The sequence below is a fragment of the Pangasianodon hypophthalmus genome, chromosome 10 (assembly GCF_027358585.1).
Source record: "Pangasianodon hypophthalmus isolate fPanHyp1 chromosome 10, fPanHyp1.pri, whole genome shotgun sequence".
Lineage (NCBI taxonomy): Eukaryota > Metazoa > Chordata > Actinopteri > Siluriformes > Pangasiidae > Pangasianodon > Pangasianodon hypophthalmus.
Window position 1 is genome coordinate 25,650,863 of NC_069719.1, and position 27,162 is coordinate 25,678,024.

At 38.8% G+C, this 27,162-nt stretch overlaps 1 protein-coding gene across 2 annotated transcripts; it reads right to left on the reverse strand.

The window, feature by feature from the left end:
• Positions 1-566: 566 nt before the first annotated feature.
• wdhd1 (WD repeat and HMG-box DNA binding protein 1) lies at positions 567-25,927 on the reverse strand. Of its 2 annotated transcripts, none has more exons than XM_026926034.3 (26): positions 25,709-25,927; positions 24,298-24,385; positions 23,698-23,809; positions 22,603-22,754; positions 21,688-21,799; positions 20,083-20,133; positions 19,367-19,459; positions 19,008-19,100; positions 18,034-18,140; positions 16,479-16,650; positions 15,348-15,528; positions 14,789-14,970; positions 14,215-14,399; positions 13,683-13,924; positions 13,384-13,521; positions 13,074-13,230; positions 9,935-10,049; positions 8,164-8,295; positions 7,648-7,865; positions 6,999-7,129; positions 5,812-5,868; positions 4,918-4,949; positions 4,648-4,797; positions 4,173-4,309; positions 3,540-3,675; positions 567-971 (listed from the first exon to the last, which is right to left on the reverse strand). In XM_026926034.3, the coding sequence occupies exons 2-26, from the start codon at positions 24,372-24,374 to the stop codon at positions 789-791; spliced, it is 3,345 nt and encodes a 1,114-aa protein (XP_026781835.3). In that variant the 5' UTR covers positions 24,375-24,385; positions 25,709-25,927; the 3' UTR covers positions 567-788. The 2 variants fall into 2 exon arrangements, with proteins under 2 accessions (XP_026781835.3, XP_026781837.3); XM_026926036.3 differs by having other exon boundaries at positions 15,348-15,525; positions 25,709-25,926.
• Positions 25,928-27,162: the final 1,235 nt, after the last annotated feature.

The following is a 27,162-nucleotide window of genomic DNA, read 5'->3' on the forward strand; positions in this document are numbered from 1 at the left end:
TGCCAGATGGGCTGGCTCGAATATTTCAGAACCCGCGGATCTCCTGGGACTATAATGCAAAACAGTCTGTAGAGTTTACACAGAATGGTGCAAAAAACCAGTCAGCAGAAAGTAGATTGATTCGAGCTGAAGGAAGGCTATTGTAACTCAAATAACCACTCTTTACAACCGTGGTGAGTAGAAAAGTATCTCAGAACTGACAAGTCATCAAAACCTTGACACTGATGGGATACAATAACAGAGGACCACATCAGGTTCCACTCCTGTCAGCCGAGAACACGAATCTGAAGCTACTCTGAAACTGGACAGTTGAAGACTGTGGAAAAACGTAACCCAGTTTAACAAGCGTGACAACTTTGAAAGTGGCTGTCCATGACCACAACCACACTATGAAAAAGCTTTTAGGCTCAGAGCAGTACTCTTTTAGGAGGCCCAGAAAAAAGAAAAGGAAAAAAAAAAGATGAGCCCTTATTTCACACTGAGAACCATGGGGCGGGATTAATTTACTCCATCAATAAACCAAATATTAGTAAAATGGCAACTACAGTGTTTCATTATAAACACTATAAAAGTCAACATTTTATTTGTCTTCAGGTTCATATATAGTTAAACAGTTCACAGAAATATGTACAAACAAACGAATAAGACAAAAAAAAAAAAAAAAGAGCAAGGGTTATTGTAAAGTTTTAGTTTAGTTTTTTTTGAAGTTTACAAGAAAATAGACATTTATAAGAACTTGCAAGTATTAAAAATAAAAATAAAAAAAAAGCAAACACTAAACGTGAGTATTAATTCTTGTTGAAAGCAAACGCCGAAAGCTTAGCTGAAGTGTCCAAAGGCTTTTTCTTCTTTGCGCTGTTTTCATCCGCATCCACCTGCTCGTCCACTTCATTATTCCCCTCTTCGTCTCGCTTTCTTTTCTTGAGGTCTGCACCCTCTCCAGTCGAGCCTTTCGCCTTCTCCGTCCACTTCTGAAAAGGGAAGATGCACAATTTGAAATTTTGCGTTCAGTAGCTCTGTTTACATGTGGCCTCAAAATCCGTTCATAATCAGGTGGGTAGTCCTTTGAAAAATCCTTTAACGAGAAGAAGAAGAATAGTCATGTAAACCTTTACATCTGATTACTTCTGCTATCGGAATATGAGCGTGCATTTGAGTCATGTGTTTTAATGTGCTCCCGTGTTTAAAAAAAACAAAAAAACAAAAAAACAATTAATTTGAAAGAAAACAGTTCATGTTACTGATTTGGACCTATCTAAAATAACTGTTTTTGAGGACGACGTTCTCAAAGTTCTGGTTCTGGTCATCGATGCCATGTTCTTTTTTTGTATTTGATAGCTTTCGGAATTGCACATTAATCTGTCCTTAACCTAACGTCAACAGTGAGGTAACGGTCCAATCATACACCGTGACACCTTAACAACCCTAGCTGAGACAGAAACCATGTAAAAAACTACCACCACAAGCAGCGTGATAAAAAAAAAAAAAAAGCTGAACTGATGGATATGACCAATAAATATGACAGATATTTGACAGATATTAGAAATAAACACTAAAACCCTGTTCGGATTGGAATAGCGTTTTGGTGTTTATATATTACAGTAATATATCTTCCTGTCTGAATTGACATGCTGGTAAATAATGTGTTATATCCAGTGGGAAAGGATAGGTTTTGTGCTCTTTTTTTTTTCCCTTCACTAAGACACTCCAGGAAGCTCTCGTTCTTCTCCATCATCTGGTGAAACCTAAACGAAACCAGGCTTTGGATGAGTTTAAAACACTGAGCAATAAAAGACACGACAATAGACAACGTTTAAAAGGATGTGTCGGAGAAGCAATGCTTCCAGGGGCTTTAGGTAAGCTACTGAGCTCCTCACACAGGTATGACTTACATATGTTATGGTCATGTGACCTACTAATAATCAGCTACAAGCCCTAAGGGAAATAAATGTAAACTAGCTAGAGAAAATGGTCGTTGGACCGTGAATGTGCACGGGCACAGTTTATTAAGTGAAAGTTAATAGCTAGCAATGAAACTGGGTAATTAATGGCCAAGCATTAATAAGAAAGGGGAATCTTTATCAGATCAACACTGTTCTTCTCGTAGTTAGTTAGTGTTTCTGCTGCTCTGCCCCTCCTCCTTATCCCTTTCTCCTCCTGCTCTCTCATTCTTTACCTTTCTTTCTCTCCCTGTGACCCCTGACCCCTCACCGCATTCATGTCACCACCATGTTGGAAATAAGGCATGGTCTTTTATCAGAATTATTAAAAAAAAACCACAAAATGCATGTGCTTTTTTTTTTTTTCTTTAAACGGAACAAATGTATTTGGGCGGTTGTCAATATATAGACGTTAGGGGTGGGTGATATGTCAAAACTGCTTCATGCGAGCAAAGGATACCTAGGTAGACAGCATTTTTTTAAAAGATGAAGAAAAAAAAATCGTAAAGACATTGAGGTTAAACCACATGGTAACGAATTATCGGCACATATCTGCGCCACACGTGCACAGGACAGATACGAATTCAAACTCTAATCACTATCGACAGAGCCGGTCCAGACGCTTTCGCTTCCTGAGTGAGGTGGCAAAAGCGGTGGACATTACAGCCCCGGGAATGAGTCACCCACACACGGCTCATTTATGAGAGCCAGAGCCTGTTGCACACGTTCGCCTTTCATCACTTGTTCTGTTCATTCAGCCTCTCCGAGCCCAGTGCCTCCTCCTCACCACTACATTAACATAAGATCAATGAGCGCATCCAATAAACACCCCCCGGGCTACGTTTCCAGAGCGACACGGTGGCCGAGCTCCCTCATCGTGTATCTGGGAGGTGTGTTTCGAGTGTGTTCTGCCCTGAGCGGAGTAGCCGATAGAGTGCAGGGTCACGAACTGAGAAGTATAGCAGGAAAAAAAAAATTAATGCCATTTTAAATTTACCCCTTACTCCAAACGTAGTCGATTAGATAAGACCTATTTGGTGTGTTTTCAAGGAAAATATCAGCCTATAAGCTTTGTGTTTATGCGTCAGCTCCCCAGAGACAGAAACCTGAAGGGGAAACAGTTTAACCCTGTTACAGGTTAAATGAATTTTGAATGCCACCATCCGTCTCAGGAAGGCAGAAACATCTGATATGAAAACGTGACATTTCAGCGACGTGCAAGGATTGTGGATGTAGCAGGCTCTTCACATATAAAAACACACAAAAAACAAATCTGTACCTGTACTTTAGAACAATTTCCTCATCTGGACTGTATTTATGTTATGATATCATTTACACACTTTTATACTCCTACATATACGTATTATGGCCTTAGATACGTGCCATTTTGCACAGACTGGCTGTGATGTCTGGGTAGGAGGGACATACTGGCTAGTGTCAATCAGAGTGACACTAGCCAATCGTAGGCGTCTGTGAGCTCATGTATGCGGAAGAGGGCGGACAGCGCTTTCCTCCAAGCGTGTTTATCTGCACTGTGATGTATAGCAGCAGCGGCTATGCGCATAAATAAGCATAAGAACGATGCAGTTAAAGTCTCACCAGCCTCTCCTCGCTTGACAGCGTACGGAAGCGGCTCATGGCCTCTTTAATGATGTCCATCTCCTCCAGGTCTGGCTTGTCAGCGAGAATGCTCTTCCTGTTCTCCTCGAGCCACAACTGGAACCCGGTCTTTGGTCTGAGTAGAAAAATTAATTACAAAATCAATATTTAATGAGACAGATACAAAAGAGTACAGCGTAACACTTAGAAACTGATGGGTATTGAAAAAAAAACCCCTCAAATTATATAATTGTACTGCAAAAAATACAATTGTACGTCAAAAGTAAAAGCGGAGGAACTTCGTTACAGTGTTTTTTGGTTTCAGCGTGTGATAAATACTGACAGTGTAAGAGATTTTATGGAAAAGTCTTTCTCAAAATTATCCTTCTAAGAAAGACCAACAATTAGGGGATATGATTTTCATAAACAAGGATATGCAAAGAGAATTTTGTACAACGAATTACATCTACCACCAGCTTGTGTGTTTTTAAATGGCAGATTAATACCATGATACAGTGAAACTGTAATATTTTTAGACAAGGTTATCATATAGTGAAAAATTCAAACCATAAAACAACTACAGAAAAAATAAAATAAAATAAATTTTCATAGACATGACTGTCCTGCTCTTACCTGGTGTTCTCCACATTGTCTCCAGGTGCTGCTGCTGGTTTCTCAGGTTTTTCTGCTCTCGGTTTCTCCATCTCCTTCTCCTCCGGCTTCTTAGAAGCTATTTTAGACGTGCTCATCTGCAGCAATGTAGCCTGAGCCTGAAACACACACAGAACACAGCTTTATAACACACACACATTTCTGGGTTGAGAGTGAAAAGTGCACGTTTTTGCTGCCGTTTCTCACTGAAACATGTGTCTTTCATTTTATTGTTTTAATACCAGGTATTCCTATTAAAGAGGTCACTGAGTGTATTTATCTTGTGTTTTTTTTTTTTTTTTTTTTTTTTTTTATGGTGACAGATAACACAAGGTGCCAGTAAAGACTACATCTAACAGGGCAAAAGTGAGGCTTATAAAAGCTGACAAGCTGTGGCTGAGATGCAGGGTTTTGGAACATTGTGTGTGTGTGGGTGTGTGTGTGTGTACATAGCTACCTTGGAGCGTGGTTTTGGTGCCAGAGGCTTTAGCACTGGAGCTTTACTGGACGATGTGTGTTTCCTGTTGGATGCCGTCATGTTGTCCAGAACGTTAGTAGCTCTGGGCTGCGGTGATGAAGACGTGGACGGCTTTCCTGATCCACTGACCTGCTCGTTCCAAACACAGCACGTAATCATTTCTCACTGGATATCACTTGTATATAAATTCATAAAAACAAAACAACAAAAAAATACTTAGATGCAAACAAAAGTGCATACTGGTCTCACCTTAAAGGGGTTCACACGGCCTTCTTTGCTGACTGTGAGAGGAAAAAATATTATTTAAAACAATCAACAAAACAAAAATCTAATTTTACACATTAATGCACTCAAAACCTTCACCATTTAGCTTGATAGAACGTGACGACACTGCGTCAAAGCATTTCAAGTGGAAAAATCGAGAGGAGAGGAGAAGAGGGGAAGGGGCGGAGCTTCCGATGTGTCGATTAATATTGGAGAGTTCAAAACATATAAGTAACTGTCAATCATTCTAGCTTCACGTATTAATTGGCATATCTGCTGTTTTGATAGGAAAAAGAAAAAAAAAAAAAGACTGCTCTTTTTATGTGTTTTTGAGAAAACTCTTAACAGCATACGTTAAAATGTGGAGTTCGTACGCAAAATCTTACGCAAAATGCGTAAAGGATAAGTGTGTTCAATGACTCTTCCTCAAGAAATATAGTATTATTTTGAGCTAATGTTTCAGAGTATGAAAGGCAGTCCATGTTTTTCATGATTTTTCAAAGATCTGGGAGGTTTGGGATACTACATCCAATCAGATACGTTCATTTCAGCAAGTCTCAATAGAATCAGGTCAATCACATTGCTGCAACTGGCTTGAAGTTATTTCGTTTTTGGTTTGTCACTGTTATTTTTAAACAGTGCAGCAACCAAACAGCTGGCAAAACTATCAAAATGCCTTTTGGGTATACGCATAAAGAGTAAAAAGGAAAGAAAAAGATTTGGACAGGGCAAAGCTCAAAGCTATGTTTTTTTTTTTTTTTCTCTCCTGGTCCTTCTGGTACCTCATCTCCTTCCTCAATAACGAACATAGATGTATTGATGTATATGATTTAAAAAAAATAAATAAATAAAGCAGTAAAGTAAAGGCCATCCTCTCACCTGGTTTGATGGAAGGTTTTTCAGGTGATTTTGTGCCTTTACTGAACGGATTCACACCTGCAATACCAAAACCACATAGTCATATATATATATATATATATATATATATATATATATTCATTCATTTTCTTTTTTGGCCACTCAAACAACAGTAAAGGGTTGAAACGCAACATTCCAGAGACATACATATTTGGTCAGAGCAAACAGTCATGGCTTCCGTGAAACAAATTTCAAGAAATGAAACGCCCAAAGCCAGATGAGAAGCGGCTCCATTTACCTGCTACTTAACACTTCACATGAACTCAGTTGTAAAGCACAACACTAATATAAGCCCAGTGCTGCTAGCACAATACATCACTCACAATCTTCTATAAGCTCAGTACTAAACTCTAACCCCAACTGAGTAGCTATTAAAGCCTAAAAATGCTTCTCTTGTAAATAACATGCAGTGCAGTAGATATGTTATATAAACACATTATTACGCACACTACTCAGTGATGAAAATCTCAGACAACATAATCGCAATCTTAAATCATTTCGATCCCACGATAATTTTATTTATCGACATTTTATCGACATTCAGCCGTAAATTACCAAGAGTGTTCGTAGTAGAGCTGATTTGCATTTAGTGACGCCCACAAAAGTCCATAAAAGGCAATGCTCATACAGAGCTGAAAAGGACAAAACGAAGACTCAACAGTAAAAAAGTGCCTCCTACATGCAACGCGCTCTAAATCGTCCAGTAATGCAGCTTAGCCATTGCAGCGCATCCGCTACCACAGGGGCATCCTGTTAAAGGGTGCCATTACTTTTGTCCTACTTGAATGGCTAGTGTTATTTCTCTTCATTTATAGATTTTTTTGGACTGCTTTCTTTTAAGTCATTAATATAAAAGACTGAGATTCATGAAGTTTCACGAATACCACAGTCTTTGTGTAAATGCTTACGATTTAGGATTTACGAGGAAATTGATTCATATACAGTTTGATAAATGAGGCCCAATATTTGTACGAGCAATAAAGTGATAGAGTTATGATTTAAGGAAAGTGAAAAGATGAATAAGTTGCATTCAGTGGGGTTCTAAAGATAACAACATAATCCTCTTTAATTGTCCTTTAAGCCCTATTCGGACTGGGTTAGTTTTACATGCTCCTAATAAACAATAACAGTATAAACAGCACACTTACGTGACTTTTTGCTTTCCGGTTCTTCCTCTGCTTCCATCGGCTCTTCCTCGTCTTCCTGCTCTTCTTCATCGCAGTCTTCCTGTGCTGCTCTGCTGCTCGAGTGTCTGGCGACTCGACTGGCTTGACTAAATCTGCAAACAGCAATGAGAAGAACTTATCTTAATTTCCCATAATGAACATAAACAACCATTTTAAAAGGTGCCTTAGGTAAGATTAGTCTTTTTTTTTTCTTCAAGATTAGGTGGTTTTGACATTTGAATGATTCCCGCCCATGTTCACGAAGCTCCGCCCCCAGGATCTTAGGTAGCCCATATAATGTGTATAAAATGACGCATCCAAACACAAACATTCCGGACCAGAAGTTAGTTTTCCATACAGGTTCTGCTAAACCCATTCTTCTTTTTTATTTTTCATTCATCGTGTAAGTAAGGAATAAAAAGTAATCGACTTTTGCACCTTTAATCAACCACTTACATGTGGTAGGACATGAGCAAACAGCACTAATTACAGATTTCTGGTCTCCTCAGTGCTGCTGCAACATATAATTTTACAGTCTAAGCACCAATAAAAACAATTAAACTTACACATTACAGCTCCTGTAAACAAACAAACAAACAAACAAACAAAAAAAACTCCATTCTCAGAGTACCTTGCATTTTGTGCCTGGCTGTGATAGGCTGCTTCCTCCTCTGGCTCCGCCTCCTCCTGTAGCTGACTGGCCTTCTCCAGAGCGAGCTCGTTGAGCCTCTGAGCAAGAAGCATGCGCCTGGAGCGTGAAGCGTAGCGGATGGCGAGCGTCACCACACTCTGCGTCATCATCTCAGCCAACTCGACACAGCGGAACTCGCGCTCCAGCTTACACGACAGCTGACGCACAACACCACGAAATACAAACTTGAAAACTGAACACGTTACTTTTCTACTCAAATCCTTTGAAAAATTTGAAGTGAACTGCCAAAAAAGAAAATCTGCTGCTGTCGTATTAAATATACTGAAGAGAAGTAACAAGATAACATCAATCTGTTTCATTCATTATTACAGGAAACAACACTGGTTTAATGAGTGCTGCAAATTAAAACGTATGACGCAAGTCATCAGGACAGAGGATGTTTTTTCCGACTTTGCTTAGCTGCTATAACGTAAGTGAAAACAGGAACTAACTTACCGCGAACATCTTCATCAACAGCTCCTGCTGCTCCTTCTCCTGCTGCCTCTGACTCTCCTCGTCCATCTCATAACCGCTGGACGACAGGAAGCCAAAGTGATTATGGAAGAGCACCGAGCGCCAGTACTGCTCCTGTAGACACATTCGCAAAGACATCGTAAACATATCGTAAGTAGCTGATTGGATGTTATTCGTGCATTGTGGCATTATCAGTAATGCTTTACACTAAGCTTCCATTATTATAGTTGACAAATCATGAACTTCAGCATTAATACACCATACTGTAAGTAGCATTTACAAAGCAATAAGAAAGCAAATAAGCTACATTAATCAATGTTTGTGTCATGAGTAAAATGAAGCCACAATGACGGATAAAAACTGAAGCTTAATGTAAAGCTTTACCACAGTACCCGCGTTTCCTTTCATTTTGATAAACTTTCGATATTAAAGTTCAGATCCTGACAGTGCCACAGTTATACCGGGAGTCGAGGCAGCAAAACTGGTCATGCATACACCCTCTCCCCTGTCAATCACAGCAGCACTCGGAAATAGTGGGGAATCTGTGAGCTCATGTATGCGGAAGAGGGCAGATAGTGCTGTCCTCCGCAGCATAAGCAGCGGTGCGAAAAGAGGCGGTTGGCTGGCATCGCACGTCTCAGGGGAAGCACATGTTAGCCTTTGACCTTCCCTGGTTGGTAGCTGTTGTGTGATAGGGGAGAGTTGGCTGGTGGGTGGGAATTAGCAAGATCAAATTGGGGTGTGGGGCGAAAAAAATTAATAATAATAATAATAATAATAATAATAATGAAAGCTTTGCATAGTCCTCACCTGTAGTTGTTTCTAGAGCACTAATGCACTTCTCAAACATTTTGACCACTAACACTCATGAAGGCCACGAAGTCTGAAATCTGTATCTTGCTGTTTTTATTTTAGAAGTTGGCATTTCAGAAGTACTCGAAATTAAAATTAAAAGAAAGGAAAAGAAGACAGTATCATTAACTAGTAGCAAAGACTGTGTGTGTGAGAGAGAGAGAGAGGCTTTGAACACACACACACACACACACACACACACACACACACACACACACACACACACACACACACACACTTCTACCCTCTTCAGTTTCCAAACCCCTTGTCTAGGTTCATTAAAACGTGTTTTTCTTCTGAGCTGCAAAATTTAGCAAAACATAGTATTGTCTTCACTGCTGTATGGAAAAAAAAAAGGCAAGAAAAACTTGATTCCAGTAGATCGAATGATTGGATTTAGTCATACTGACTGAATGACTAATTTATTATTTTTAATAAAAAGAGAAAATGGGGTTGAATCGTTAAAACTTATAATACTGGAGGCTTGATGAATGTTGGAGTGTGTTCCAGATCTTTAAAGCACACAAACAGGTCCACCGTTCACCCTGTTCATGCGCTTAATCTTACAAAACCTCCGATTTTATAACCCACATGATCTTTAAACTCCATTTGGAACACAGCCTGGCAGGCTTTCGGATTTGTAGGAAAGTGCTAAATTATTACGGAACCAACACCAGCACCCTCATGTATCTTATCTCTGAACTAGAACAGAAATAACAGTTTCCCAGCTGATTTTAGACCAGAGCGTCCATGTCAGAGTCTCAGTCAGTATCTGCCTACCTGCCCACACCGGCCTGACAGGTGTAGACCAGTATTACAGGAAAACATCTTTTATTGCACTTCCTTCCCGGCCTGAGCAGATGGCAATAGTGGCTGATAATAAAACAAACAGTACACACACCTCCATCTGGCCTTTCTCCGTGCTGGTCTGGCAGAAGGGCAGTTTGAAGGGCAGGATGGCCACAGCAGGACGAGGAAGAGTCGGGGGAAAAACGGATCCTTTACAGGGAATGCACCTGAGCACAGAGAGCAGATCAACCTCTTCAACTTTAAAACACAAGAGCACAACATTTTCCAACAGGCTTTAAGACTTTAACAGGAATAATAAACTAATTATTGCCTCAAGTTTATGACTGCTTTTTTAAACTTTCCAAACCGTGTCTATACTTTTCCAGGTCGGGGAAATAATGAGTGCCTTTAAATTCCAAAATTTTCCACTGCAAGAGCAAAAAAATGGATTCGGGGATAACATGTTACGCTAAAAGCTGAATAGACAATTAGAATATTGATTATTTCACTTTATGCATTGTGTATTTATATTCCACGAACTGCTAAAGTCTATATCACTTCCATTTAGCTAGATTAACTCTAGGCTACAACAGAAATTGTTCCACCTAGTGGTGACGTTGTATTACAGGGATAAAGCAAAGGTTTATTATTCAAATGTACTAGGCCCTGAACTTCTTTTTATTAACTGAACATTACTTAATTATAAAAACCCTATTTTTGGACCAAGTTTAAAAATAGCCAATAGAGTTGACAAATAATGGACAAATAAAAATTGCCACAAAACATCTATTCTTGAGCAAAAAATAGGGCTCTCTAGCTGACCTAAGTGAAGGAAACCAGATAATTTCAAACTGGGTGTTTAAGTTTAAGTCCCAGTTTTTGAAGAAAAACGCAGTACCAAATGAAGCCAGTGTGACTGGGGGGAAGAAAATTTGACAGAATGGTTCACATAAAACCTGTGGAATCTGAAGACAATCAATATCAGTCAACTTAAAAAAAAAAAAAAATGTCAATGTTAAGTTCATGACAAAACTTCCTACAGAAACATGTAGGGAAACAAAAACTACCAAGCCAAAATCAGTGTAGAGAAGAATATCCTACAAACTTCCCACTATCACATAATAATAATAGTCCATTTCACCAGTCTAACTGTTGGAAATTGGTGGGTGAGTGTAGGCTCAAGTCATGAGACTGAGAAGAGGATTAAGAAGCATTTGAGAATTCCTGTGGAATTTCGAGTTGACTAACAAAAGAAGCCTAAAAGTAACCGTGGATTCTCAAACTGACCAGTAACGGTCAACTTAATAATCAAGTTTTAGTGAAAGTCACATGACTTTCCCTTTCAATGTCCATGAAAAGTACTGGCACGCCAAAGCAATGAGTGTCAACAGAGGAGAACGTTCTAGAGAATGGTATTGGGTCTGAGCATAAAAACCTACGAGGAGGACTAGAGAAGAATTCCAGTATGTACAGCATCCAGATACAAGTCAACATACACAAGCCATCTTTATAGTCAGAAGACTTTTTAATCTTATTATTCACACAGGTCTGATATCTTAGCAAAGCAAGAATCTGCAAGACAAAATGAATGTTTAATGGAAGTCTTACAAGAAATCACAATTCGATTATCTTTTAGCTACTGGGTTGCAAACAAAATAGTTAGTTAATAAAGTCGTTTCATGGTAAACAATTTATTTTTCATGGTGAACAATTTCAACGGTAATGCACAAGTTAAGGATATCGCTTTTACAGAATATGACCTTTTATACAACAGTTAGTTCCGGTCCACTAATTTGATTGGTTGAGCGGCATTCCAAGAGTACCTATATTTCCTGTAACCACATTGGGATGTTTTCCTTTGTGTATCACTCCGCATGTTTGTATTTACCACGTACAAACCCCAGCTTGAAACCGTTACTACAGTAAAGTTAGCGACATCAACAGCCGACATGGCAAACGATACTTTTCAGGAATATAACTTCTGAATTAAAATATGAAATCTCATCAAATGAAGATAAAAAGGAAGAATGGACGGCGATTTTACCGGAAGCACCTTTAACTGGAATGTACAAATTGCTCAGAGCTAGCTAGCCAGCTAGTCGATGTGTTATAAAGTGAGTGTGGCTTTTTCAGGATCTATTTCTTGCTAATGGGGCAAAAATAAACAAAACATTTGGCCATATTGTGTCCGAAATGTCACTCACTCAATATTAATTTCTTGTTTAGAGACTTGCTGTATAAAAGCAATATCGCTCTTGCAATCGTACAGTTATATTGAATGTGATCACCTACGGCCGAATCCCAGCCGCACCTATATTCAGAAGAACCACACTCTTGCTCGAGCAATATTGCTTAAATATACTGCTGCATGGGAACTTCCTAAGGGTGACGTGCTCACACACTGAGTGAAACTGCTTTGATCACCCTGCCCTTCTGTCATTGTTCCCCTTAACTCCTTATCTCATCCTCTAGGAGTTCGGTTTGGCATGCAGAACTCGTCAAGAACAGTCACCTGTGGCCTAATTCTAGTCCTGAGTGATCTTCTACAGGAAGTCAATTGTTGAAAGTATTATTTTGTCTCATTCTGCTATAATACAATACAATACCAACCCGGATCCGCAACATTAAATGTAACTATAAACACATAAAAGTATGATTTTTTTGCTGTGGTATAAGAGGAATAAAACTCTTTTTGCTTCTCATTGGGCCACATCACACCACCCTGTTGTTTATTCTTCTCCGGGAACAGCTGCTGTGGTGTGTTTTATTTATTTATACATGTTCTCGAATACCTTTAATAATACCTTTCTTACTGAAGCTGGATTCAAAAATCTGGGGATTTACAACGATTGTGCACAATGGCTTGGAAAACAGTGTGGGATGTAGAGCACATGCACTGGACACACTGACCTACTCAGAGAAACTCTTAAATCTTAAGTCCTAAACTGAACAACATTTTCTGAGACGTTATTGCCATGATCAAATATATGAAAGGAATGAAAACTTTTTTTTTCCGCACTACATGAAGCAAGAGTGGGCGGGTTATGGAGCTGTAATGTTCTTCTTAACTACATTTAATTATCATAAAGTAGGCACATATTTTCTGAAGGAGTGGCATGGCCTGGAACCGAAATCCCTCATCTGATTACATGCTGGATTGGTTTTCTGGTCATCGCTTTAAGTCACTAGACAGTAAAATATTCAGGACAAAAACAAATCAAACAAAGCCTTACAGCACTAAAGAGTCTCACCTGAGCTGCTGGGGATTCTCGTGGATTCCGACCACCCAGTAATGATCCGACCTGCTCTTGCAGTTGTCTCTGGTGTTACATACAGGAGTCCATGTGTTTCCCAGAGAGCGATTCAGCATGCGCACCACGCCCTCCGAGTCCACGGCACATGGTGTTCCTGCGCCCCGAACACAGTGTTATAATGCTAATAACTTCGTAACAGCTTTGAATTGCGATTCCGGTTCGTCATTCTGGTTTTTTTCCCCACATTCACGGACCAGTAAAACCTGGTCCACTCTTTCATCTATTAGTATCATTCAATGAGACTTACCTTCTGCACTGAAGCCCATCCATGTCAGGTGGGACTTGCGGGAAAGAGGCAGAGGTTCACCGTGGATGATCTGCTTCCTTTTTTGGCCGAGCTGCAGAAGCTGCACCCCGAGAGCCTGGTCGCCGTCAAACCCAGTCCCTTACACGCAACCGAAATATTGTTTCCAAGTCAAACTTTTACGACACACAGAATTGTCATGCAGCCAAGAATCAATATCCCCCCCCCCCCCCCCCCCACCCCCCCCCCCCCCACACACACACACACACACACACACACACACACACACACAATCTTCATACCTCTGTGATAGACTATAAGAAGCTGCTCCCCGTGTCCAGCCATGCACACTACAGGGCCCGGGAGGCTGAAAATCTCTCTCTGAACGCCGCCGATGGAGAAGAGACGCACCAGCATGGCACTGGTGGCCGCCGCCGCCCAGCCTTGTCCCAAACACAGCGTCCTCACGTCCTCGCCTTTCGGCAGGTCCACTATCCACTCCTTATTCGTGTCCCATGTGGAGAAGTGCAGGCATTGCAGCTTGCTGGGAAGAACACAGCAGATTTAACCAGGTCATGAGCAGTGCATATAGTGCACAGAGCACTTGTGCACTGGAAACAACACACAACCCAAAACGGTAATATAAAACATCATCAATAAATAAAAAAAAAAAAAAATCAGCAGACATGGTATAATTGTTTCTTTTGCTAAAAGATTTTTCATGCTCATTAGAGAAATGAAGCACAGTGTAATAAGGCAAAATACTTTTCAGAATGCGGTTATATTTTTTAGTAAAAATGTTAAATGAAGCATTTAAATCGGAAGAGAAGATACCTAGCGAGTTCATCGGTGCCTTCGCAGGCGAGCAGAACGGCCTCCTGGGATAGATCGGCCATGCTGTGCTCCAGTGTGTTCGTGAGGTGCATGGCGTGATGGACGGCAGTGTCGTGGAACTCCACATCGATGGCGTTATCCTGTTCATCGTTGTAGCTGCGCACAATACCCACCGAGTTCCAAACCTTAGGACACACACACACACGACATGTTAACTTCACTGCTTTTAAAACTTTATAACGCTTCAGCGCCGTCCTGAACATTCTCCCATGTCATTTATAAAGTCCTGACACTGGAGACTCCTTTCAAAATTAAACAGTAAATAAACGGCCCCTCACAGAAAGCGGGTTGTTACCATAGAAACGATAACGTATAAGCTATAGTACAAGGTCATTAATATAAACCTGTGATTTGACTACTGTCCATATGCATTTAATTATTAACTATTAATCTATTAATTAATCTATTAACGCCCTGATAAAGTGCCATCTTTATTTCCTTCCCAATTTGCAGCTCCTTGTCATCCATCACACTATCCTATCACATAACTAACTCCTATCTTTTTCCTTCTCACCATGAAACGGTGCATGAGGTGTGCTGGAGTGGAGCCAGGCTGGAAGGCTCTCTGAGGCGCAGTGGGCATGGGACCCTCGTAAACCGGGCGTGGCGCTGCTGCGACGGGGGGCGCCGGAGCGGGCAAAACGCCGCTCTCTCCATCATCCTCAGCTAAATGATCCACCTTCACCGAGCCGGTGTCTGTAAAGGAGCGGTGTTTTCGAGTGGAGATCAGAGGACATCCATGAGGAAGTCATTTGTTTTAATGGATATAGGAACCTGAGCAAAAACATCACTTAAAATCTCACACATAATTAGTATATAATAGATTATGATCAACACAAAATGAAGACACTTATTAAATTTTTTTTCTTACGCTTCGCAGGTGTGATGCTGTATAATGCAATATGGACATTGCTAATTATAATTACAAGAAAGAAACAAAAAGTGCTGTTTTCTTAGTGTTTTGTCAGACATCATTCTACAGTCCAGCAGTGTGATACTGTATAACACTGTCAGTATTATCAATATTAGTTTTATTTGCTGATAACAGATTATGTCAGATGGATGACTCGCACCTCTAGAGTTCTCGTCATCGTCCAGGACGTTCCCTCTGCTGCGCGGTTTGCGAGCGGCAGGCACGAGGACCTCGTCGTCCTCTTCACCCGCTGAGACGCTCCGACATTCATCTAGCAGGCCGCCGTCATCCTCATCAAACAGATCGTCATAACCGTTCTGCTCTTTACTCTCAGCAGCCTGCTGACCACACACACACACACACACACACACACACACACACACACACACACACACACACACACACACACAGTACAGATACACAGCTTTCAACAGGCAGTTTTAAGAAAACCAAACACATATGAAACACAGATGATGTGAATAAGGGAAAACAGTTAGGAGTAAATGATGATTGTGAGTGTGTATTTCAGTTTCGCGAGTGTGTATTTCAGTTTCGCGAGTGTGTATTTCAGTTTCACGAGTGCTAATTAATTAGGTCATGTTGCGCATCCTTTTCAAAATACTGAACTAAAACAACAGAAACACACATTTCGGTAAATTTTAGAATTTTGGCTTAAAAATTTAAAGAAAAAAAATTTCTCCCGCAAATTATATTAACTAATCTAAAATATTATTCAATTAAATACAGTGAAATTGTAATACTTCTTAAAAACTGCAATACTTTTAATATATTTAGAGTATATGTAATTAAATGTATTCATCTGGAATATGATAAGATGGTTATTATAAAATATATAATTTATTATATATTACTTATCATTTACAATATTTTTTTTTATAAAATTCTGATGAAAGGAATCAAATGTATTTTTGGATCTAGAATAATAAAACTGAATTAAATAATATTTAAATATCACAAATACTGTATACTATTAAATATTACACTAAATATTTAGTGTTATAAAAGGTATTTAATATAATTAGGCAAATCAATTGATTAAATACTGTTTAGTAGATAAGTATATGCTGTTAAATTTATTTAAAATACTAAATAATTTTAAGAATTTACAATAGCTTTCATACTTTATAACACTAGCTATTGTGTATACATACAAACGTTTGTGTTAATAAATATTAACAAATTCAAATATATAAGTTATATTAAAATAGCTGTTTGTTATTAAAGAATTATCCATCACTGAATGATAGAGATAGTGGATGGAGAGACTAACCGTGGTGTTCTTCGTGGTAATGGAAGAGGAGGATGAGGAAGAGGAGGATGAGGAAGATGCACACACGCCGTCCAGCAGGCCCAGGCAGCCCTCGGTGTCCGTGTAAGCGATCTGTCCTCCGGAGGGATGCCAGGCCATGCCGCACACCGTGTAGCCTTTCTCATGCTTCTGCCTTAAAGAGAAAAGACATAAAGAAACAAACATTTTAATCAGTTTCTTTTTCTGATAACAGTTAGCAAATTCCATGATCACTAATTCACCAAGATGGAGTACAACAACACCACCCTCTTCACTACACAGCATCGTGGGAGATTTTTCCATTTTAAATTCATATCTAAAAGCATAGGAGTGGATATCCAGTACTTTCATGAAATCCCACAATAACACAATAAGTGCACTGCAATACGTGTCCAGAACACTGCATGCTGATGGCGCAAAATACCCATAATGCACTTGATAACTGTAGGGAACAAGGAGTACAGCGACGTGATATTTTAGCAATACTGTGATAAATTATGTCTTGGATACTTGTACTTTCTTCATAAGTAATTACACTAATTACCTGGAAGCAGCTTAATCTTAAAAAAAAAAAAAAAATTATCTCAAAAATGTAAATTAATTTTTTTTTTTAAGATTTAAACATTTTTAAGTGTCTAAAAATATTAGATATGTCTAATGTCTAAAAACATTTTAGAGGTCTTTTTCAGTGCTTTTTTTCCATAAATAAATTTAATAAATATAAAAATAAATTTGTCCCACCCTTAATGTCATATCATTTCAAGTAAAATATGTGGTCAGAAATTGAAGGAAAAAAAAAACAAAACAAAAAAAAAAAACAAGCACATAGGGTATGAACAGGAGATCAATTAAGGATATGTAATGTAAAGCTAAAAATGAAATATCTAAGTGTTAGTGTGTTGATAACTGCTGAAATTTTAAAAACCACACCTCTACGAGCGCTTTCACACATATTAGTCTGTTTACTGTGTCCGATCCTGAGCGAACTTGATACTTGTGGTTCATTTGCTATTTGATTTGACATGGCATGTTATAAAATGGACCAAAGCAAAAACACTGACTGAAAGACAAACCTTTGGCAAGTAAAAATGAAAGGAAAAAAAAAAAAAAAAACACCCGAGCATGGAGAACATGGAGTCGGCGCTAAGTAAATTATTATGTATACATAAGCAGCTTCGTGTATTTCATATGCAGCTTTTAATTTTCTCTTTTCTTTCATTAGCCTAAACATCAGGAAAACATAGTATTTGTTGTGGCTCATTTTAGCAGCTCACTTCTACAAAAACCTGCTGCAGCTCAAATTCAAAGCATGTTTGATTCATTCCTTCAGTTGATTCGATTCGGAATTGAATCACTTCCTCCTGCAATCGAACTGCACTACAGTTCACTTGAACCTGAACTGAGACCTCTCGAACCGTCTGCTTGATTGCCTAACGAGCCACACTCCAACATTGCAGTCAAACAGCCTGAACGCTGCATATGTGAAAGCACTCGGAGAGCTTCTTCTCATCAGGAAACCATATTAAACCCTGAGTACCTCTCAATGCACAGCTTCGCTTCAACGTCCCAAACGGAGAGAGTTCCTCCCACTGTTCCGGCTGCCAGAAACTTCCCACACGGCGACCAAACCACCACGTTAACGACCTGCTGATTCAGAGCGGAGGAAAAACCTGAACAATGGACTTAACATTACTCTGGCACAAAACACAGCACTTTTCCCATCACTAACTTTCCACAGGTTTAGAAAAAATAAATGTGGGCATTAGAATGAAAGGTTTATTTAAGTCATGGAGTGAGAGTTTATAATCTGTTTCCATTTTCAAAACATTTGTTAACACATCACACTCTTGATCTTGGAAATGCATTTATTTTTCTAGACTGTTAAATAATTTCCTCTCTAATAAGTGTTGTGACTTACACAGCTACTCGACCTTTATGTCATCATTCCCGCTTACACCACAGCGCTGCTGAATTCTCAAATCTGATTGGTCTAGAAGGTTTTGATTAATTTTTCTGGTGACACTTTCTGTAAGGAGTCTCCAGTGTCAGCACGTTCGAAAAGTAAAATGTAAAGCTGTAACTAGCCTTGTGCTTTCTCGGTAATGACACAAGCTGCATTTTCTTTGTCTTATTAACAAGAGAGAGAACTAACTCGTTTTGCGTCTGTTCCACAGCATTGAATGTAACTATAAATGGATTAAAAGTATAATGGGTCATTTTATAATAAATGAAAGCTTGTTAGCGCTGGCACATTACTGTGGTATAAGAGGAATAAAACACTTCGGGACATTCTGTTATAGGCAAATAAACACCTACAGGGAGGTACAAGCAATATATATATATATATATATATATATATATATATATATATATATATATATATATATATATATATATATTTATATTTTCCTCAGCAGAATTTAGGGGGCGTGTCTTATGTTTGGGTGACTAAGATACCAAAGTATAAGACACACCCACTATCAACTGATTTCCATTGTAAACCGTACTGACCTGAGTGAGAAGGTCATCAGATAGAGTGCCAACATGAGTCCAGGAGTCTCTCTCATACAGATGTACTGTGGTGTCCACTGGAACTGCAAGCAGCTACACACACACACACACACACACACACACACACAAAAAGACCAAACAGCTTTTTTTTGTTTGTTTAAAATCCTAGCAAGAAATAGATCTGATCACTGCTACAAGAAGACTAAGCAAGCAGGAAAGAAGTCACTGTCATTCCTGTGAGTAATAGAAACATTCTCCTAATTCTGTCTTAATTTGTCCTAAAAGATCCAATTAATTTGACATGATCTTGAACGAACTCTGTAGCATTTAAACTTAAAGCCACATATATGAGCTCCTACCTTCCCAGATCCTTGCCATGCGAGTCTGCACAGAGACTTAGCGTTGCTCACGTCACTCGACTTCTGCAGCACCTTCCAGTTCGCCACTTGAGTCTTATACAGAAAGAATGGGTTACAAATGAATTGAAAGTAGAACTGTTCGATAATTTCGATATGAAGTTGAATAGCATTTCACATTAAAAAGAAGTATAGCATTTCAAATTAAATTCAAATATGTTATCTATAGCTAAATTTGTGACTTCTTTATACTTACGCATGAAATGTACAACTACACTGCACTACACGGACTTATATTGTGGATGCACCACATAAACGGATTAAAAGACACGTATATAATTGTTGATTTTATTTCTTTTTGGAAGGAGCCTCCAATGTCAGAGCTCCGTAACTCTCAGTTTTCCGACACAGGAGAGTCTCCAGGATAGAGGGCTTTACGCTTTCTCAGTAACATGACAAGCTATGTTTTTTTTTTGCATTATTAGTTTTGAGGAAAAAAAAAAAAAGAGAGAGAGAGAGATAGGCTAGTGAAGAAACAATTGTAAATAATAAAAGGATAATAATTACACACTTAGTTACAAAAACATAAGACATACACTATACGACAAACACCATTATCTGGTTCTAGAGCTATCGGTATTCCTTAAATAAAGATTTCCCCATTCTCAAAAACATTAAAACAGAGGAATCAACGAAAACAGAGCAATAAAAGTCCTCACCTGCTCCTCTATAGACCACACGGCCACCGAGCCGTCACAACTGGAGGAGGCCTGTGGAGGATTAAATCACCGTTAGCACACTCTGTGTAACCTCAGATCATTTCCCTTTTTTTAAATGTTTGGGAAAAACATTGTGGGCGTGCCCTTGGTTTCAATGGTTACAAATACTGAAAATATGGAGAATATATATTTTACCAAATACCAAAAATAGCAGAATTAGGGCTGTAACTGATCAGCAATTCATACAACATTTACTAAATATCAAAAGGTTTATTAATAGAGGTGTCACAATGCAAAAAACATTGAGATGCAAAAATGTGACTGTGCACTATGGGAATCAGCATTCTATTAATTCTGCATCTAATGCTATTGCACTGTTTGAACACCAGAGGTCCCAATCTGCACAACCCATAGAGTTAAAATACACTATACTGTATACAGAGCACGCTGACCAATAACTCACAACAACTGACATGCATTATACGTTATACAGTTACTCAATCACAATATAGCCGTTTGGACAGCTCTTCATTAGCTTTCAAACAGCACCAGTCCTGTGCCGCCAAGATCTACAGTGTCTAAGAAAGTGATTGTGGAAGTCGGGCATTTTAGCCAACTTTGGAGCTCTATTTTTGCTTTAAATGGCACCTCAGATGCTGCTACGGTGCTCGTTTTTCCTAGGTCAGAGCTTATTCAATCAAATTTTTGGAAGTATTTATATTTTTTTAAAGATATGGCGAACATTGTACGTAGTACGGTTTGTTTACAATATTAGACCTCTGTTTGTAGCCATTTTTTATTTATTTAGTTTCATACAGTCAAAAATGAGAGTCTAAAAAAGGAGTCTTTACAGACAATTTTTCTTCATTCTAATTTTGGTCGAAATATTCTGAGAATTCAATCAAATCAAATCTTGAAGCCAGTATCGTGAAACCAATCGTGACCCGAGTGTATCGTTACACCTCCATAAAATATACTAAATAGCAAAAAAAGATTTCTTTAAAAATATTTCTTCCGAGCATTTCAATCAAATAATACTGCTACAGAACTCTTAATTAATTAACATGTCACTAGCTACAATAGAATACTAGTGATATTTATTATTTATCGTCTGTTAGGGTATGAGATCATTATCAATTGCTTATGTTGATGACTTTTTTTCCCCAAATCAGGGACCAGAACTAACAGTTCACAGTATTCTCTACGGTTCTTGCATCTATACATCTGTATGACAAATGGACCAATGGGAGAGAATCTTCCCTGCATTTCAAGTCCTGAATTGTAGGGTTGGCCAATAAGACAAAAAATATCGTATCTCGCAGACATTTCTGCAATACACAATATGTAACAGGGTTTTTGCACGAGGCGAATCGTTTTCATTGTATGGAATCGATTCTAAAGCTTTGAAATTTCAATAGCTGGAGTCAGTGAATGGACTGTTGGGTCAGTGGTTAACCCCATCACCAAGACCCTTAACCCTAAACTCTTCAATTTTATGTTATCTAATCGTGAACAAAAAAGACACACCAGACAAATAGTGGCCGGCATTTAAAAAGAAAATAATAGATAAAAATACTGAGCAGGGAAAATGTCTGTTCCACTTACAACATACTCATCGCTGGGGTCAAAGGTCACACTGAGAACAGGTGCATCGTGACCACGTAGAGTCTTCTGCTGACTGCTGTCCATCACCTCAATCACCTTTATCAGGAAGTCACTGAGACACATACGGGGAGAGAGAGAGAGAGAGAGAGAGAACAAATTATATAAAAGCTGCTCGTAGTTGGGAAATGAAGGCAGAACTCATTTCCTAACACTACAGGAAGGGAAATCAAATAACCTGTTCGGGCCTCAGCTGCTGGCGCACGTCTGATCAATATTCAAAACAAAGCAAGTGCAGGAAAACGGCTGGAACGATGGAGTGACATGGTGCGCAACGTTTCCCATTTTAAAAAAATCTATACATCCAAACAGTCATGCACTTAGTGAGAGCACGAATACTGCGAACTGATCAACCTCCTCTTCCTCTCTACACTAACACAAACACCATCATACAGTGATAAAGCCATGCAGGACTCGGCCACTAGAGGGCCTTCAAGAGCTACGACCCCATAAACAACGGCTCTAATGATCTCCTGTAATGTCAATGCTACTATATTTACACATTCACATAAACAAGATTATGTTATTATGCCATATTATTACTATGATGAGGTGTATATGTAGTACTAGGCATTATGGCAAAACGTTTATAATACAATATAAATCAATAATAATGAATGTTAGATTTTTTTTTTTAAACACTATTCCTTATTTAATGATGATAATGATTTTCATGATTTAACTGCAAAACCAGCTTTTTCAGGTTGCTAAGATATTATGAATTTGATTGAACAGATACTCCAAAGATGAAACTGAGGAATTTGTGGAATTTTTGTGTACAATCATTTTTTACGAGTGATAGAATGCAACTTTGATGAAAAAGTGCCAACATGACTATTTTCAGAACACTAGCGCTACCTGGAGGCAGCAGCGACTCGTGTGCCGCTGGAGTTGAAGGCGACGTGGTTTGCGTTGGTGGTGAAACGGGTGAGTATTCCATCGGGATCTCCATCGGGGAACGTGTGGATCTGAACAGTGTTGTTGGAAACGGCTGTGACTAATTTCCCACCCTGGAAGAGGAGACAAATCAGAGTTACAATGAGTTATATATATTATTATCTAAGATGGGAGAATCTAATTGCACCATTTTGGATTGTGATTGTTGTTCAACACATCAATGAGGGTGCCAATATTTCCAAAAAAAAAAAAAAAAAAAAAAAAAAAAAAAAAAAAAAAAAAAAAAGCGCCATTTTTTCCCCACATTTGCACAAATGTGACCAAACAGACCACAGTCCCGCCCACTTGCTTTCTATTGGCTCACAAGACAGCTCAAAACTGACCTGTGTCAATTCTACCCTTTCCCCTTCAGTGAATTTGTTCTGCGCATTGGTTTGTTTTATCTTAAAAAGCAGATGTGTGTAGATTTCAGACACATCCCTTATCGCTAGAGCAGGTTGGCTAAACCGTAAATTTTGGCACCTCTGCATTAATAAAAATGGCACAAGTAAAAGCTAGTTGAATTAAGTTTTGAAAAATAGTACTGACATATCATTTAACATTTAGAGTACTTTCTAGGGGTGTGAATGTCCCTCTTAAGGATGAAGCGTTACACATTATGATACAATACAAAACGTAACAAGTCAATACACTTCAAAACGCTACTGATTCGATACAATTCGCTTCAGCAATGATACAGTTTGATTCCGAATCGATTCACTATGATTCAGTTGAGCTACATTTCAATTTTGAGTTCTGCGACATTAAATAATACCTGTGAAATAATATGGGAGGTTGTCTAATGCTTTCGAGCTCATAAAGAAATCTGAGCTCTTGCTCTTTCGCTCTTTCTCTCTCTCACACACACGAATTATCATCAAATTTTTAAACAATTTTAACCCTTTTTCTTTTCGATTCGACCCGGATCTTGGCTTGTAAATCGATGCTATCAGCTTGTTGGACAGATTTTTCTGATTCATTTTCATACAGATGAGCATCAACAAACTGATGACTTACTCTCAAAGCTACAGAGTAGGCCTTCTCGCCGACATTTATGGATTTAGGATCGTCGTCGTCTAGACTTTCCCATATGCGCACGTCTCCGTCGCTTCCACACGTAACAATGCATCTGTAAGTACAGCAACGCAAACACAGAGTGCTGACTTATACATTTAAAGATCACAAAGGTTATGACTGGATTAGGACAGACAGAAAACAGATTAATATAATCACACAGACAGACTAAGAGAGAAAAAACAGGCAGCAAAAACAGAGAGACAAAGAGAGAAGGAACAGCTGGTGTGTATATACATACACACACACACACAGGGTTAAACTCCACCTCTCATTTTCTTTATTTAAAAAATAAAAATTGTCATCCACGTCAAATTATTAGCTCTTAACAAATGTCTTAAGGAGGAATATTTTGTGGAAACACAACAACAGAAGCACTAATGGTCATAAGAAAAGCACACAGAATGGTATGGAGAAGCGAGAAGAGAGGAGCAAGGCTGGGGCTGATTTCCTTCTAGCCCAGTCTGTAGATTCATGCAGCCTCTCAGTGACAGAACTGCACCATACACTGCGGGACGGTCTCTCAATTTCAGCGTTACTCACTTGCTGTGCTCGTCAAAGCAGACGTCCGTGTGGCCCTCTGAGTGGCCGTAGCGCATCGGCTTCCTCTCACAGGGCATCGTAGGTCCTCCTGTAGCGACACACCAAAAAGAAAAAAACATGGAGTAATGTCAATAATCTTACATAGCAATTTTACATATACATTCATGCTCAAATTTTACATATAATTTTTTTTTTTAATTAAAATTGTCATTAAATTCCAGTTGACATTATTTATTTGTGTGGCAACTCTGATAATTATGGGTTAATGATAGATTTCCAAGACTGTAGCAAATTTCAAAAATCCCAAACACCCTGGCTTTGTGCAAGAACCATGGTTCTAAACAATCCCAGAGTCTACAATGGAGCTCGGGCCACTATTCTACTAAACCACAAAGTGCATTATGGGTGTCACAGTTTGGATGCCAACCTCCTGCAGTGCATTGTGGGATTTCAGGAGTGCACTTGATATTCTGTGCTGCACACTCTTCACTACATTGTGCACTCTTAAGGAAATTTTTCAGTTTGAGGGTTTGATTCCCGCCTCGGCTCTGCGTGCACGGAGTTCTCTCTCGCATGTTCGCTCCGTGCTTCGGGGGTTCTTCCTCCAGGTACTCTGGTTTCCTCCCCTGGTCCAAAGACATGCACTGTAGGCTGATTGGCATCTCTAAATTGTTCATAGTGTGTGAATGGGTGTGGGTGTGTGTGTGTGATTGTGCCCTGAGATGGGTTGGCACCCCGTCCAGGGTGTCCCCTGCCTTGTGCCCCGAGCCCCCTGGGATAAGCTCCAGGCTCCCTGCGACCCTGTGTAGGATACGCTGTACAGAGGATGGACGGATGGATAGATGGATGGATGTTATTGTCCAATTGATGTAGCATTAGAACCCACGGTTCTAGTAAAAGGAAGTGCAATGACGTGCACCAGCTCACGTGCATTCACACAAATGACTGGGGATGACTGCTACACAAAGCAATGACTCAGAACATATTAAAAAACTAAAGAAATCTCAATGCAAGGAAATAATATGAATATTAAAGCATAAAGAACAACAAACAAACAAAAACAAACAACAAACAAACAGCTCAGTGCACTGAAATTCTTCATCCATGCTGTCAAATATCAGGTTTATAGTGAGCTTGGAAAGTAAACTGATAAATAATCTAATAATTATGAACATGTTAAGAATAAATGTTATGCTTCTGTGATACCAAAAACGGATAAAAAAAACAACATCCACTAACGTTGCGTTAAATACTGTGCTGATTTTAAGGATAATTCCACCATGTTACATAAAATGCACACAATTGAATACACGCAAAACTACCACGGAATAATAATTACATAATTAAACATGTGGAAGCGCTGAAACTACAATGTTATAAAGTGTTAATATTATTATTTTCTTGCACTCACCTCGTTATTGGCGGCAATTCTCTTAAACACAGCTTTCAACTCCTGTCTCCCGCGCCGAAATGATGACGTATAAAAGAAGGCGTGGATTTCTACCTTTCTCACTCTTCTATTGGTCAGAACATGCTGTTTGGCTCCACCCATTAACGCGTCACCTGTGATGCCGGAAGAAAATTTCCAACGGGATGAATGAAATAAGCTTCGAATAATATACATTCAGCTATACTTAGAAATATTTTTATTTCTATTTATTTTAAAGCGTAAATATGTACAACTGATAGGATATTTTTGATTTTTTGCTTGTTTAAAAAGTACACATCCATGAGAGGAACGCGGGGTCGTCTGGACCAATCAGGTATCTCGGTCTCATCCGGGTATTCCGACTGCTCCTGCGCTAGCTAACAAGCTAACTAACAGAGATATCTAGCTTTTTAACTATTCTACTAAAAAACATTCTTAATAAAAGCATAAAATATTGTAAAAGAATGCCAGGGGTACACAAACCGAACAGGCAAGCTTTATAGTTAGCAAAATTTATCTACACGCTAATAATAGCGAGACACCGGAAGCACGGGTGTTTATGGGATATGTAGTTTTTTTTTTTTTTTGGTAGCGGTTGTACCGGAAGCAACGCAAAACACGGTTACAACTTGGGAATACGTCATAAAAACTAAAAATAAATAAATAAATAAATTAGAAAGAAATACATATTTAGTTTGTGAATATAAATAAATGAATAAATAAATAAGATTAAATTCCTTTAGGCTAATAATGAGCCTAATAACTTTTGTTTTTAGATTGAAACCATGATTTGATATTGTGCAAGGTGTGTATTATGTGTGTACACATTTCCTATCTCTTTTTTTTTTTTTTTTTCTTTAAAGGCTGTGTAGGCTATAATGTAGGTCATCTGACACCGAGCAGCTTTTTTCCATGGGGAAAGACAGACAGTTTGCTTCTGTTTTTTTTTCTCCCAGGAGTAATTTGATCTGAAAAGCAGGAAGCAGCTACAGCCTCAGCCTGATATAAGATGGCAATGAAATTCAATAACAAGCCACAAGGATGCAGAGGATGGAATGGCAGAAAAGAGTCTCTTAAGGGAAAAATCAATTTTCTAATATTCTAGACAATAATAAAAGTGTAAATGTATGCATTCTCTCATGAACACACACAGCCCAAAATGTAGTGGTTTTAAGACATTTTAAACACATGTAAATTATCCTTCGCAAGCATCTATGTGTATGCTACGGACAAATAACTTAAAACAGCATTTTGCCAACCATAATTACAATTTACCATCAAATATACACTGATCAGCCATAACATTAAAACCACCTGCCTAATCATTGCGTAGGTCCCCCTTGTGCCATCAGAAAAGTTCTGACCAAGACCCTATTGCCGGTTTACTGGTTATCCTTCCTTGGACCACTTTCGGTAGGTACTAACCACTGCATACC

Excerpts from the sequence above, each read along its gene's own strand:
- wdhd1 (XM_026926034.3), bottom strand. The coding sequence starts at position 24,374 with ATGCCCTGTGAGAGGAAGCCGATGCGCTACGGCCACTCAGAGGGCCAC. Across the intron at positions 21,800-22,602 it reads CGAGTCGCTGCTGCCTCCAG|TGACTTCCTGATAAAGGTGA; the intron begins GTAGCGCTAGTG and ends TATGTGTCTCAG. Across the intron at positions 15,529-16,478 it reads TTACCACGAAGAACACCACG|CAGGCTGCTGAGAGTAAAGA; the intron begins GTTAGTCTCTCC and ends GTGTGTGGTCAG.